Source organism: Alligator mississippiensis, chromosome 4 (assembly GCF_030867095.1).
Source record: "Alligator mississippiensis isolate rAllMis1 chromosome 4, rAllMis1, whole genome shotgun sequence".
Classification (NCBI taxonomy): Eukaryota; Metazoa; Chordata; order Crocodylia; family Alligatoridae; genus Alligator; species Alligator mississippiensis.
In genome coordinates, this window is record NC_081827.1 from 113,445,881 (window position 1) to 113,461,609 (window position 15,729).

The 15,729-nt window shown below is 42.5% G+C and overlaps 1 protein-coding gene across 4 annotated transcripts in view; it reads right to left on the reverse strand.

The window, feature by feature from the left end:
* FGD4 (FYVE, RhoGEF and PH domain containing 4) overlaps positions 1-15,729 on the reverse strand; it is a 192,398-nt gene that overhangs the window by 47,831 nt on the left and 128,838 nt on the right. For 3 of the 4 annotated variants that reach the window (XM_014608905.3, XM_006276345.4, XM_019489428.2), the window contains exons 2-3: positions 14,729-14,893; positions 2,664-2,847 (exon numbers count right to left, since the gene is read on the reverse strand). In XM_014608905.3, the coding sequence (XP_014464391.2) occupies positions 2,664-2,847; positions 14,729-14,893 (349 nt within the window). Of the gene's footprint in view, positions 1-1,926; positions 2,019-2,663; positions 2,848-14,728; positions 14,894-15,729 lie in introns of those variants that run through there. The other variant, XM_019489430.2, reaches the window with a different exon arrangement.

The window sequence follows — 15,729 nt, forward strand, 5'->3', positions numbered from 1 at the left end:
TGTCCTTGCCTCTTGATCCTGCTGGTGCCTTGAGACCAGAAGTGGTTCAAGACTCCAGTGAAGTTCTGGGGCAGGGACCAACAATCAGCAGATTGCTTATGTTTCCAGAGTGGTTGGATAATAGCCAAACACATTTTACTTAATACGGGAGATACTCTTCCCCAAAAGCCCTACCTTTGCTATGATACAAGTGCACCTAGTGCGTGTTTTACTGATGAATGTGTGTTCACTTGCATTTATCAAGTGCAGGTAACACATCTTAAGTGCCACAAGGCCCTGATATTGAACATTTTAATATAATAAAAGGTTTAGTACTTCCGTCTGTCTGTCCGCAACATAACTATGCATGTACCCCGGAGGGGGCTGGTAGTAATTGGCTGCATGGGCTCTGCCCCCTCAGGCAGAGAGCTAGAGGCAGAGGGAGTCCTTAGACTTTAATACTGTATTGACTTGTCCCTGGTTCCTGTCAAAGCTAACAGGAGGCAGGGGCACTCGGACCTAGCAGGAGCCTCAGCAGGACTGAGCTACCCAGCCCACCCCACGCCCAGTCACTGCACTCCCTGCCTCCCAGCACTGTCCGCACCACATAGCCTGGCTGCATTGCCAGAGCAGGGAGCACAGACCTGGTCTGGTAGGACGTGTGAGTGTACGTCTGGTTGTGGGGGTGTGTGCGTGTGCAGCCAAAGGCAGAGTGGGTGGGTGTTGGTGTGTTCATTGGGCAAGTCCCACATGCACAGCCCACCATACACATGCACCCACAGTCCCCTCACACTGCCATACACACGGACTGCCACAACCCCATACCCACCCACACCCCCCATATGCTCCCTCACCCCACATACCCACACACCCATAGCCCCCACAAACTGATGCCCACCCCCTACAATATACAAGTGTAAGACTTCATTTTAAGCTGTTGTGCAATCACCTCTATGTACACTACCCAAACACATGTACATCGGGACAGAAATATTTTTTGAAATCAAATTAACGAATGCTGTAGGTGTTTTGTTGTTAGAATATAATTTGGTATTTTTCTGGTTCCAAGATGGCAAAACCCCTTGCTGAAAGGAGTACTTCTGGGGGCAAGGGGAGGGACTTCTGGTGGCAACGGTCAGGGGCTAGGGGGCGGGACTTCAGGTCAGAAGATGGTGACCATGGTCAGGGCACCTGCCAAGGGGCAGAGCTACCCATGCGGCTCTCAACAGCTTGCCAAAATTCAGTAAGTGAACCTCCACCCAAAATAATTGCCTGCCCCTGGTTTACATGGCCAGTCCCAAAAGATTAAAAAACATATAATCCATTCAGTAGTTTAGCTCCACTCCAGTGGGAATCACAGTAAGGAATATTGAGAAGCCTGTTGGAGCAATGATGCAGCTCCACCCCTTGGCAGGTGCCCCTCGACAATGATGCAGCCTTGCTTAACTCCCATATTAACTTCAAATGTATCTGTGATAGATCCATTATTGAGAACCACTGCTAGTGTACCAGCACGGCAAAGAATGGTGAGGAATTTCAGTGGGCATCTGTACTTTAGAAGGATTCTCAGAAGGCCATGTCAGGGAGAACTTACTTCTCCCCCTCCTGCACCCCCCCGTCACCTTTTGGGACTGGCCATGTAAACCAGGGGCAGGCAATTATTTTGGGTGGAGGATCACTTACTGAGTTTTGGCAAGCTGTTGAGAGCCGCATGGGTAGCTCCACCCCTTAGCAGGTGCCCCAACCATGGTCACCATCTTCTGACCAGAAGTCCCGCCCCCTAACGCCTGACCTTTGCCACCAGAAGTCCCTCCCCTTGCCCCCAGAAGTACTCCTTTCTGCAAGGGGTTTTGCCATCTTGGAACCAGAAAAATGACCGATTTTATTAGGTCATCATGCAATTTTTTTTTGCAGCCCCCACCCCAAGAGTCAAAGCATAATTCTAACCCTGGACAGGATAAGAGAAGCCGTCAGAGGTAAGATGCTTTTTTGTCCTGATAAGAGGCCACACAGATTTAGACATCCCATTGGCAAAGTAGGGCAGGGCCTGTATAGGTTTATTAAAAAAAAATAAGGAATTATAAGTTACTTGGAGAATTTTATATTGCTTATTCCCAGCTATGAACATTATTCAATATTCTTTCAAGAAAATTCTTTATTTTACTTTAGGTTTTACTAGAGAGACTAATACTTCATAAATAATTTGCATTATACACACGCAGGTACTACCTGAAAGCCTATTGTAAACAGTAGGAAAAATACTGCCCTACAAAACAAGAGCGACAAAACAAAGACATTTTAATATACAGCATATTTTAATTGAAAGATTTTTTTCTTAGCATAAAATACTACAAGTAGACATCAGTAGTATGTCTACCTATGTAGATATTTTGTTGCTTCCCAGGTGTGACTTGTACAAAATACAAGTTACACTGAGAAGCAACAAAACCTGAAGAGTCATTTACATACATTTTATTATGGACACTACTGTGCTCCCATTTAAACCAGTTTGAAGACATCTGTTGACTTCAGTAAGAACACCCTGTGGCTGCATCTGTCTACTGCATATGCTCCCATTCACTTATGCAACATACTATAGTTCATTCGTATGCAAACAATGATTTTTAAAACAACTGAAACATTGTCCCTTCCCCACTCCTTTACCAAGGCAATACATTACATACCTGCCTCCTTCAAAATGACTGATGAGATCGGACACCTTGCTGGATTTTTCTTTTGAGACACAAGAAGCAGAGGTAGATGTAACTTCCTCCATTCTTGGATTTGATCTCGGTAAAGCTTTATGCCTTGGAGTTTGGTATGTAATGGATGAAGACAAATTCTGTAGATGTTTTGGCTTTGGAGGCACTGTAAGATATGAAAAATATAGCAGTAGCAGTCGTTGTAGTAGTAGTTTATTTATAGCTTTCACCAAAACAATACAATAAAATGAACAATAAAATTGTATGCAACAACATACATATAATTCATCATTTTTACTAATTTACACAGTAAGATTATCCATTCTACCAGTTTAAACCAAATTAAAACAGAACACATTATATGATGATATAAAAGTAAAGATAAAATGAAGCAGTGCACAATAAAACAAAACATAAGAATTCTACTTGGACCCCATTCTCTGTGCATGTAACACAAATATAAGGAGTACAGGACAGGTTCCAAAATGTTACAGAAACCAGATGTTTTCTACTTCATTAACACAGTATTTTAAATTTCCCAATAATGGAGAGATTAATTTTCCTCTTATTTCTTCAAAGAACAAGTATGACCACAAATAGGGATTTGTGTCATCTATCTCATTCTTCTCACAAGCAGATGTTCTGTCTGAACATGGGGTCTGACACCAATTGCCCATGACAACTGCAGATCTCAGAGTGAATCTCAATCTAGTAATGGCCTCTCATTGTTTGTAGCTGGGTAAGTGTCTAGACCAAAAGTGTACTTTACTAATCTTAATAAGGGGGAAGTCTGAGACAGGCAGTCTCAATGCCAGAATATCTGTCTGCATACTAGAATATTTAGTTCTTAAATTTATGCCTTTTTTTAAATACAGGGAAAATATTGGGTCAGTGATCCTCAGTATATTTCCTAGGCCACTTGTCTGGAAAAGAGCACAGATGTTATTTAACTATCCTAACAATGGCTTACTTGACAAAAGAGAGACTTCCAGAATTGATTTCTTAGTGTATGTGGCATGTGTTAACGATCTAATTTTCATCCAACAGTTTAGAATTCTTAATTAAGGTACCAGGTCTCACAGCTATCAGTCCAGTTTCAGAGTGCATGAACTCCTCCCATTGTAGAATTAGGTAGAGTTTAAAAAAATATACAAGTCGGCAGTTTGTGTTGCTAAAATATTGTATGATTTCACACACACAGAATAAAAGGAATAAAAATAATCCTGTAAACCTACTGAAATTTAATGTTTAATGGTCATCATATCAGTATATTAGTTTCAATATTTACTGTAAAGCACCAGACATCCAGTTTGTAGAAACTAGCCAATGACTAACAAGCTGTAACCACTGACTCTCCCTAAATAGAACTAGAGTAATTAGATAATCTAGTTGGTCAGCAGCACCCAGAGGTCATTTCAGTCACTTTTTCCCAACAACAACAACAACAACATGCTGAACAAAACTTTGGTGCTCTCATGCACCAAGAATGACAGTTTATTCAAGGAGATGTTTGCTTCAGAAAAGCTTCAGTTCAGACCTTCTGCTACCAAAATCCTCAGCTGATGCAAATAGTGATAGCTCTACTGACTTTTGTGGGCTTATACACACTTACATTGCTGAGAATCTGCTCCAACATATTATATTATAGATATAGATATATACAAATATTAAAAAAACACCCATCCTTTGAAATACACAGTATAAAAGATGCAACAGAAGTGACTCCCTCTGGGGAAGCTTCTCCCTGAAGAGGTTAAAGGGAAAAAGACAGCCTTTTGCAGCATATCTAAAAAATTAAAAGAATGCAGGCTCTGGCACACTAAAACGCAGGTAAGCCAGTTTCCATATCATTGCACCCTGCTGGAGAAGAAACTATTAATACCTTGTCTTTTTCAGACTGTGACTGCAGCCCATAAGCCTCCATTTAGCAAGACAGGCTATAGCTAAGGAAGAATATAGGAAGGACAGGTAAGCATTGTTAATAATTACTGTGCTATGCCTAAATGGCAAACATCTCAGCCCGAACCCTTTTACTGAACCATTATACACCTCCATGTCTGGCCTTTTATTTTGCAGCCAAACAACTCCAAGTTTAAATTTCAATCCATCCTTTCCCTCCCAATCCTATAAAAAGCCATTTTTTCTTGGAATATTAGTAACTGGACCTGGTTTTATGCAGTATAGGTATGAGGCAGAAAGCCATGTCATAAGCAAAGCACTGACATTCAGGGTGTGTACAGATGTTTAGGTAGTCTGGTAGGGCAGCACTCTAACTATGGCACTTTACACAAAAGCACCATAATGAGAGTGCCATTGAACCTAACAGGCATTTATTTGCCTGCTGCCTCCTGGCTGCCGTGCCTGGAGCCAGGGAGTGAGAATTGAGCCCCCCCCACCTTGCAGACCCAGCCTGGGTCCCCCTAAGACTCCAGCAAGGATAGCTGGGCCAGGCCTGTGAGGCAGGGGGGCTCCATCCCTGCAAACTCTGCCCCAAGCTCTTGACAGCAGCAGCTCACAGTTGCTGGCTTAGCTTTACTGCAGCCAGAGCTGGGGCTGGGGCACCTTTACCTGATACTACATCATATTAGAATTAACTTTTCATACCAGTTTATCATGCCATTTTTCATCACCATTTTTAAAGCACTCTGCAGCCCCCAACATTTGTTATATTACAGCTACAGAGCGCTTTTGGCAGCTTCATTACACAAAGCATAACTTCTGTACACACCCACAGCCACAGTTGTGGGGACAAGGGAGAAAGAGGGACACAAATGAACAGTATTTCTCTATGTAATTCTCTTTCTGATGCTGCCACTCACAGCATCTGAGAAGCAGTACTTCCACTCCAGTCTGATGCTGTTTCTTATTATCGTTTCAGAACAGCAAAACTGCTCCAGTTCTGCAAGAAAACAAGAGGGCCAAATTCCACAGATGCCCCAAAGAACAACCTAAAAAGAAAATATATGGGGGTGGGGAAGGGAAGGAAAGGGAATGGCAGAGTGCGCGCGCGCGCACGCATGCACGCGTGCGCGCATGTTTACTTTAATAAATGGCATCAGTTTGTTACTGACTGCAAGCAGGGGAGGGACCAATCCACAAAAGGAAGTAATCAGTTTGTTAATCCCTTTTAATTTGAAGCCTCCACTGGAGATTGATCAGTTCTTGAAAACATACATCATGGGCACTATCTTTCCAGTCAAGAAAACAACACACCAGGGGAATAAGTGCCAAGAAGAGGTTCATAGAAAGACAAGAAGGTGGCATTATTAAAAGGTATGTGTTGTACATTAAAAAAGAGTAAAGGAACTGGTACATGGCACTGGACATGATTAAAAACACATCTATTTCCATAACAAGACATACTCTGAGGTAGTTTATCATTTGGCTCTGGAACAGTTTACACAGAAATTAGTTCAAGCCATGTCACCATGATTTAAAAGCTTTTGTGAACAAGACACTGGCAAATATATTTTGTCCTACAGGAAACAATCATGCCTGGAAGGAAGATAGACCTAATCCAGCTGAGTCTATCCATTTGTATCTTGTATTCAGGTATGGCAAGTAAAAATAAATTCTGTTACCAATAGGAAAGGGGAAAAAAAACCCAAAATAGACCTCTCTCAAATGATCTTTTAGCAACAACTTCAATGGAAATATAAGTGTGAATGGTACTTTACAAACAGATTAAGTAGACACAAGTCTTCCCCAAAATATTTATAACTTCACTCATACCAACAGGAAAGGATGACAAATGAAAAGGAACAAACAGAAAGAGGGAAAGGGATGAGGTTTGCCGAGAGAGACAAGAAGCTTCCGTTATGTATTGTCCTTGGCCCTTTAAAAATCTGATCTATAGATATTATTAAGGTAAGTCTATGAACAGGAACAGACAAGAGCAGGAATGATGCAGAATTTATCTGCCCTGGATGGATAACTCCCATGTTATCATATTTTTAAATCACTTCATTATAAACACTGAACAAGCTGAACATAATGGTCTAACCAGTGTTTTCCATGATGACAGACTTTCCTGAGAAATTAAGTATGTTTACTCATGCACATACTTAGTGCTGTGGAGCAGTTTTTCTTTCACTGTTCTCCATCCTCTCAGGGAGTTCATAGAAGGACTGGCAGATCTAGGCCAATGAGCATGAGATAACTGTCAGGAAGCTGAACAGCTAGCTAGCTGAACTCACAAAAGCGTTGAGACAGCTGAAAAATGTGAGACAGACTGGCTGGGAAAAAGCAGGACACATAATTGAGTGTGGGCATTCCAGTTCCCCTGGGGCAGGAGATTACAAGGAAAAGGGAGTTTGGGTAGACTTACTGGCCAGAATTAAACAGATGTGTAGCAACATGTCTTGCAATGCATTCTGTATGGTAACTGCAATGTGTTTTGTACACCAATTACAGAGGTCAACTACTTGATAAACAGTCAATGTTAGAGTAAGAATTCATGAAAACAGACAAAGCTGAAGATCTTAACACAGTGCTTAATAAGTAAAAGGTATGTATGTTTGGAGCAGAAAGATATTTTCTTTTATTTGGGTCCAACACACAGTCTGGAATAAAATCAGATACATAATCCTTCCCAAACAGATAGCGAACAGAAGTGTTCAAACATCCTTCTGGCCAATGTCAATCGTGTCATCACTTCAGTAGAATTAGGAAAAGCAGCAGGACCATTCTTTTGAATTCTAGCTCATTGGGATGCCTGGTCAACCTGAAGAGAAGAACTGTGAGAGAATCAAAGTCCCACCCCAGTCTTCATAAAAAGCAAGTTTTTTAATCTCATCTCCTTAATCTGTTCTTAATATGATTTTTTTCCCCTATAAATCAAGGTCTTTGTGGAAGTTTGGGGATAAGAATGGTGTAAATACACATTTCTCAAAAGGATCACAGAAAGCTAAAAAGGAGAAATCTGACAGTTAAAATATATATAAGCCTTCCAATATGGTGAACCATTTAACATGGACCATGAAAAATACATAAATTCCATTAATTCCTCCTTCTATGTACCTTCTGAAACAATTTAATTTAATCGCAGATTATTTTCCTGTGTACAGAGAGTAGGGATATTGAAAAACAAAGAGAAAGTACTGGACCATTGTAAGTCAACCCAGATAATTGAAAGCACTGTTCAACAATAAAAATTCCTGAGCTTCTACACCACAGAGCTGTAAGCTCATCCAGAGATGCAAGCTGCATATCCAGCCCAGAGAAACCTATCGTTATGCCAAAATGATCACTGCCAGACATGGCTAACCAAAACAGTTATCAGAATGTAAAGAGTACTTTGGCTGTGCAATCAAGTGCAAGTGAGGAAGGAAGTACCACTATGAAAAGGTCAAATAGGCATAAAGGCTCCACCACCCCAAAGATTTCACACCAACACCTACTGTCCTTTCACTATAGAAGTCTTGACTTGCTTTTTTTTCTTGTTACTAAACAGTAAGGCTTGTGTTCATTTTAAATTTCTCCCACTCTGGCTGATATTAGTCAGAAGAGCTGTATTGTAACACCTTGATTCAATGAGAATGTGGAATTAAAAATGTTAATATTTGAAAACATCTACCCCACACATTCCCTGGATGAGTACATCCTTGCCCACTGTCAGCACCCTCAAGTTGATTGTCTAGAGAATCTGGCTAGATGGATCTGTGCTGCAGCAGTGCATTATACTTCTGGCAATCCGGATGCAGCAAAAAAAGGAAGTTAACCATTTGGTCTATTTTTACAGTATACTAGTCATGATTGTAGTATACAAATTGTTTCTAGTAGGCCATTAAGTGGTATGACAAACATCCTTCAGATGTGCTTTGCTTTCTTATCCTCTTCCTGTGAGGAGAGAATGCTTGGTTTCAGCAGGGTTTTGTTGTTGATCCACATTGTTTAGACAATCTGCACCAGGTACTTGGAGTGGAAGCTGATGAAGTCTGCGATGGCCCACAGCTCTTGCTTTGGGTTTAACATTTAAAATCCGTCTCAAGGAAGTTCTGCCTGCCTCAGGCAAGGACCAGCTTTATCTTACCCATAGTTTTGCCAGAGGAGCAAAACTGTTGACTAGTCTCCACCCTCCATAGGATGTTCTTTTAACTAGGCCAGGCCAAGGTCACTGCTTCCCTTAAAGGTGAGCCCTGAGACCTTGAGCTTGATTAAAACTTTTCTAGTTGAAAGCACAGGACAGGTCTGATGTGCTCAAAGTAGCCTGTGTTGCTGGGCAGATGAACTGCATTGTTTTGTTCTAGTTAAGCGTTGAAGACTTCCTGCCTGGGTGAATATCATACTGCTGTAGACTAACTAGGCCCCAGGGAGGGCTCCAAGAGAGCTGATTCTTAACAACCTAGAGCTGTGTGCTCCACTTTCCTGGAGCATCATGTTTCACCTCCAGCTGAATTGAAAGATCTTAAGTCTGTTCCTCTCAGAAGGGTGCTTGGCCAATCATCCTGCATCTGCCACCTCCAGGCTACATTAAAGTCCACTCTATTTTTAAATGAATGCAAAACTATGCATAGGGCCCAGCTGGCATAGACTATGGTTGCCTGCCTCCTCTGTGATCCAGCCTGCATGGTTAACCCCCTCCTCTGGTTCCCGTTCAGCTTAAGGCACTCAGTCTGCATCTCAAAATAACTAATGAATTCAGCCCCAACTACATTAAAAACTGAATTTTGATCTATGAACTGCTGTGCTTATTTGCTGTTGTAAGCCCATGCTATATAACAAAAGCTATTATTTTACTTATGCTTTTAGACAAGCAACCTTGCCTTTTCCTTAAAATGCCAGGAAATAAATTAAGTCAAAGGAAAAGAATTTTATATTTTTCTATTCCGGGCAGCAGTTTATTCACTTGATCTGTCTGTACCAGAACTGGTATGCAGTGAGTGATTAGGTTCCAAAGATTTAAGCTAATTCTCAGAGACCAAAGAGCAGTACTGAACAAAAACAGGTTCAGAGTGCATGATTCATTTCAAATCCAAGTCTTGGGTAACAAGTAAGACTTTGGACAGTAAAACTTAACACTAATCTACCTTGCAATGAGCAAACCTATATTGATGAATTATATCACACGTCTCTTTTCATCTCTCTCTTTTTATCTCATTTTATTTCCTAAATATTAGCCAGTTAAATTAATCATTAAATAACAGTAATTTATCAACAACCAAAAAAACCTGGCTCTAGAATTTACATTTGTGATTTTATTTCCTTTCAATAAAAAGGGAGATTTAAGGTTTGCAAGACTAAAGCAGCCTCCCAAAAAACCATATGGAAAACTTTTTTCTGCTGGTATTTTAAAATAAATAAAAGTACAATACCTGTCAGCTAAAGCTACCACAGTAATATAGGTGCACCAATACATTGGTCTGATATTGGATCGGCACCAATATAAAGACATTTTTTTATATTGGAAATCGGCCATATCAGGCCAACAATTTGGCGGATAAATGGCCCGTGCATGTGCACAGCCACAGTACAGCATAGGCAGTGAGGAGCACAGCCTGGCAGCAGGGAGAGCTGCCTCCAGCTGGTAAGTCTGGTGTGGTGGAAGGGGAGGGGGAAGGGAAGGGGCTGGGGTGGCAGATCAAGGCCCCCATGATGAGGGAGGAATGGGGCAGGGACTGGGGCAAGCGCTGCCCAGCTGGGGAGGGGTGGGCACGGGGCAGAGCTGCCACTTGTCCAGGGGGCAGCTCCTGCCACTTCGCACCACTCAGCCAGGAGCCACTGGTCTGACATCTCATCCAGCGCTTGCCTGCTCATCCAGCGACTCCCACTGCTTGTCCGGGAGGGCATCTGGGTGGGGAGGGGGTATGCCCCTGGATCTGCACACCAAACTCTTCCTGGTGGGGCAGGGAAGGGGCTACAGCAAATTTGTGATTGCAATCCCCTCCTGTAGCCCCCTTCCCAGTGCACCCCTGCCCTGGCCCAAAGAGCTTGGTGCTGCCCAGCCCCAGCCTGCTCTGCCCCACACAGATCCAGGGGCACATGCCCTTCCCTGCCATGCCCTCCTGGATGAGCAGGCGAGCACTGGACAAGCTGCTGGAACAGCAGCTCCCAGCTGAGCCGCACGCAGCGGTGGGAGCCACCCCACCCTCCCAGCGCCCCCCCAAGATGAGTAGCAGCTCTGTGCCCTGCCTACCCCACCCCAGCTGGGTAGCGCTTGCCTCAGGCCCTGCACCACTCCTCCCTCATTGCGGGGGCTGTGATCTGCCACCCCAGCCCCTTCCCTCCCTCCTCCCCTTCCACCACACCAGACTTACCAGCTGGTTATCGAAAATCAGATCGGTATCACCTGACATGCCTCCTTAAAAATTGGCCATCTGTGCACCCCTAAACAGTAAGAAACCAAACTTCTAACATGAGCAACCCAACCAGTGTAATCGGCTCACATAAATGTATACATAATTTCCTTACTCTGCTCTGCCCATTTAAATCACAGACAAGGCTCACACAAAAATCCTGAATTAGATAAGTTTGATTCTTTGCATGTATTTAGAGAGAAACCTACCAGTCAGACAGACCTGCATTCAAAAGTGCATCTAACTCTATCCCAACTACAAAGTTGGTCCAATAAAAGATATCACCCTAAGAAATCCCTGCCTTCAGAGAGAGAAACATACAGAAGATAACACACTCAGGCATGCCAAAAAACGTGGTACAAAATCCATTTTGCATTGAGAAACTAATCGCTTCTCAGCCTACAAACATTCCTGCAAGTGCAACTTTCTGAAGTAGGTATTTCTCAAATGCAGGCAGCAGACTGATGAAAGAGCAGCAAAACCACTTGAATGAATCATGTTCAATATCATACAACAGCTCTCTAAAAGTTAAAAGGCTCTGAAATCTACAGTATGTTATTAAAATCAGGCTGCTTATTCTCTCTTCACCCACTAGTAAAGATTTATGTTTTTTCTTAGGAAAAAAGATGATTTTCAAAAAAGATATGGTTACAATATTATGGTTAGCCTTCTTTCAGAGAATAAGTTACAACAGGATGCCACTGAACAGTATAGAGAGGCCATTTAGCTGAACAATGTTTATACATGCCTTTTAGTACTGTTGACTGTAAATAAGAATGTTTTATCAAGAGTTCTATAAATAAGATCACAGCTTTATTTTGATCTTGTGCTTCATAAATAAAACAAGTCTCGTCCTGAACCCCTATAGATTTCTTTCCCCTCTAACTGCAGGATGAAGTGTAATGGAACACTACTGCAAAGAATGAACATTGTATTTATCTCCAGGCTAGGGACAGCACAGGCAAAAGACATTATATTTTTCAATTAGTGCTGCTTGCAATGGGAATTCTTGTGAGGAAGGCATGGGTCTATTAAGGCCTTGCTACACATTCAGTTTGAAGCTAGATAGAAACCAGCTATAGAGTTGTTGCTCATTTTCAAGCACTAACTTTATAGCTGGCAGACTCTTTTTATAACTGGATAGTCATTTTTTCATGTGATAATTACTTTGCATGTGTGGCTGATCTAAATTTATTGTGCAGTTAACCAGTTAATTGCGTAATGTACATAACATGTAGCAGGGGCCTTAGAAAGCAAACGGAAATTAGTTTGTTTCTTAATTGGAGGCCAAGGCAAGATCCAAGTTGGTTCTGTAGTCCCCTAAACTAGATCAAAGTAGAATTCAGGCACTTAAGTTCCAAAGAATGATGAAGCTTAACCATGAACCACAAACCACAAAACTCAGTAGGCATTTCTATTTTGGACTGCAAAGTTCCCTAAGCTTACAAAGACTTTGGCACATCTACTTCAGCAAAACAGCACTGAATTTAGCTCAAAAACTGTGGTGGTGCCCTGCTTTTCCACAATAGCATAATGATTAGAGCCATGGTCCTTCTCCTTTCAGCCCCACAGGCTGAATGAGTGGTGTGGGGCCAGTCCGTAGGCTGAATCCTGTGGGTGGGGATGGTCCACAGGCCTCATGCAGCATGGATCCCACACGTCACATCTGGCTCTATATGCCAGATCTGGGTCTGGAAGCTGTGGCAATTAATGCTGCCACCTCTCCCCTGCTGCCAAATTTTCAGACCCAGGGAGAGCCCTGTGGACCAGAGGCTGAGCACTCCTGGATCAAGAAAGTGGGAGATATGGATTACAAACCCTCAGATGAGGGGATTCAAATCTACAGATCCAGTTTTCTAACTGCCCTAAGTACCGGGCTATAGATCTGGGGCATCAATTTGGATCACTTATGTTTTCAGCACCTAAATTTTAGGCATTCTGATACTTAAGCATAGTCACATACTTGGCTAAAACAGATGGTCTCCAAACAGCTAGGTGACAATGGTTTTTGGTTACTATCAGCAGATGCAACATTTAAACCATGAACAAATGTGTGTCTCAGTAAAACCATTCCTGGCTACGATTTTTTATATTATAGATTTAAAAAACAAAACAAAGCAAAACTTGACTTGGCGTTAGATGTCCTAACTCAACTTGTACCAGAAAAGCTATCTGTAGTGAATGCATAATTCCCTGGTAGGAATGAGGGAAACGTACTTTTGCAGCTCCTCCTCCAGCCCCCTCCAGCTCTGTCAGACCCTGAAAGACTCATTTTACCACTAGTCTTTTTACTCAACTGCATGGCCTAAATCAGAGTTGTGCAAGCTCTGGCCTGCAAGCCAGTTATGGCCTACAATGCCATGTCATCCAGCCCAAGAGACTCCATGGGTCTGAGAATTTGGCAGTGAGTGCATGGTGGCACTACTTCCTGGTTACCAAGTCTCTGGACCCATGGGGAACCCCGAGACCTGTGCTCTGGATCTAATGCCAGATTCCTGCAGGGCAGGGCATGCGTGGTGCTGGTCTGCAGGGCCCAATTCTGGTTTGAGGGACAGGAGAGAGGGCAACATGGGCCCCCCCAGGCCCAATCCCAGCACATGGCAAGCAGGAGATGGCAGAGTCAGCCCCTGGGATCCAATCTCAGAGCACGGGGCAGAGGAGGCAATACTAGACCCCAAGATTCAATCTTGAACGCAGACAGTTCCTGTGCCACTCACTGGCCTGCACGGCCAAAAGGTTGAGCACCACTGGTTTAGGTCAGATATAAGTTCACATCCTTTTAGCTCATGAAAAGCAGGACTCCACTTGGAAAATACCATTGCTACTATTTTAACATACAAGAGGGCTTGCTGTTGAAATCACTCTCAACAAACACTGTCTGGGCCAAACGAGGAACTGCTTGCCCATACATAGATGCAAAGAAAGTCATAGTGCATTAGGAGGAAAAAAGTTTACGTAGATCTCTTAAGTCTGCAGCAGCCCAAGCATCCTTACTCAGAGTTGTTGTGGGCACAGCTTTTCATTATTTAAATACTGTGTATGTCATAGTGATTAAAAATCATTGCCATGCAGCCATTTGGAGATGATCTGGTATCACTTCACAAGAAGTTATATAAGCATATTAGATAGGATGGATTAGATATGGATGATCCTGTCTTGAGCAGGGGGTAGACCTGAGGACCTCCTGAGGTTTTTTTCCAACCTTATTTTCCTAAGATTCAGTAAAACAATACACAACATGTTTGTTTTCATTTGTGCTCTTTTATTTTGGTGTTTTTCTTGTATTAGATCACAGACAGAAAGATACACTCTGCTATCATTTACATCAGTTCTGTATATTGATGTAGGTTAAATTAGGATCAAGAATGGACAGATATTGAGCTACCTCAGGGTGGGTCACACACAGTAGGAAGTTACATATAGCATCTCATCATCATGGAGGAAGAACAGGCAGTATTTAACAAATGACTACCTAGGATGGACATATACAGACAAAATGTAAATCAGTATAACTTTCATTGTTTTACCCCTGGTTCTCCACCAGATCATAGGAAGTTACTTTGGTTTAGGATTTTTTATCATTTGTCTGCTGCTTTTTTGATACCATTATAGTGGGATAATGCTGTCATCTGTCCAGGCCCTCAGATGGACAGTTACTTCAACAGGGGTTTTTTTTCCCTTTTCTTTTTTAAATGTGTGAACAACTAGCTGCAGAACAACCCACCGAAACAAAGCATTTGGGTCTGTATTTACCTTGTGGCTTTGGATTAGAAGCTGAACATGGGGACTGTTTAACTGGCACACTTCCATTTATTCCCTGAGCCGCTTCACTGCATGCATTCTGCTTGACTAGTCTGTTTGTGTTGCTTGCTGGACAAGACTTAGCAGTTATAAGGATCTTTGGACAGACGCTGCTGCCTGTAAAATAAAATAAAACAAAGCATAAATGATGGCCAGTTACAGGGATTATTAAACGTATATGCTTATAATTAAATGTAAAGTATGTTTTATTTTACCGCCACATAGAATTTTTGTTTTTCAGAAGGCAGTCCCAGATTTCACAGTAAACAGTGTCTTGTCCTAGACATGTATTCTTATTTAGCCAAACAGTAATAAGTTGGCTTTACAGTATTTAAAAAAAAAAGAAAAAAGATGCTATGTTGTCACATTAAGAGATCACCAAAATGCTTCTGAATCAGCTAGCATTAGCTGCTTCAGATATGCAAATGAAGAGAACAACTTTTGCTTGGTCATTACCAGGGCTGTCCCTAAGGTATGGCAAATCGGGACAACCGCCCTAGGCCCCACACTTTGGGGGGCCCTGCAGAGCCAGGTTGAGCGGCTGTGGCCCCTCCCATGGGGCCCGCCTGGTGTTGGCGGCTCTGCCCCACACCACAAAAGCAGTGCAGAGACCCCCACCCCCACCCAGGTACAGGGAAGACCCAGCCCATGCGCTGCCTTTGCAGGGGTCCCATGGGCCCCACACAGTGCTAAAGAGACCCACACAGGCCGATGTGCCCCGAGCCCTGCACATCCCTAGTCACTACAATTACTTCTGTCAAACTAGCATACTGGCTTACCTAGATCTACATATAGGCATCCCTGTCAGATAACCCAAGCTAATAGAAAAATGAAAAGGCAAGTACCAAGTCTTAGTAATGGCATTTTCTCATTTAACAATTTATTTCATCCTCCAAGCAGTCTATTATAAGCATCTGAAAAAAGCTGCTATTATAGATTCTTCCAACAGGATG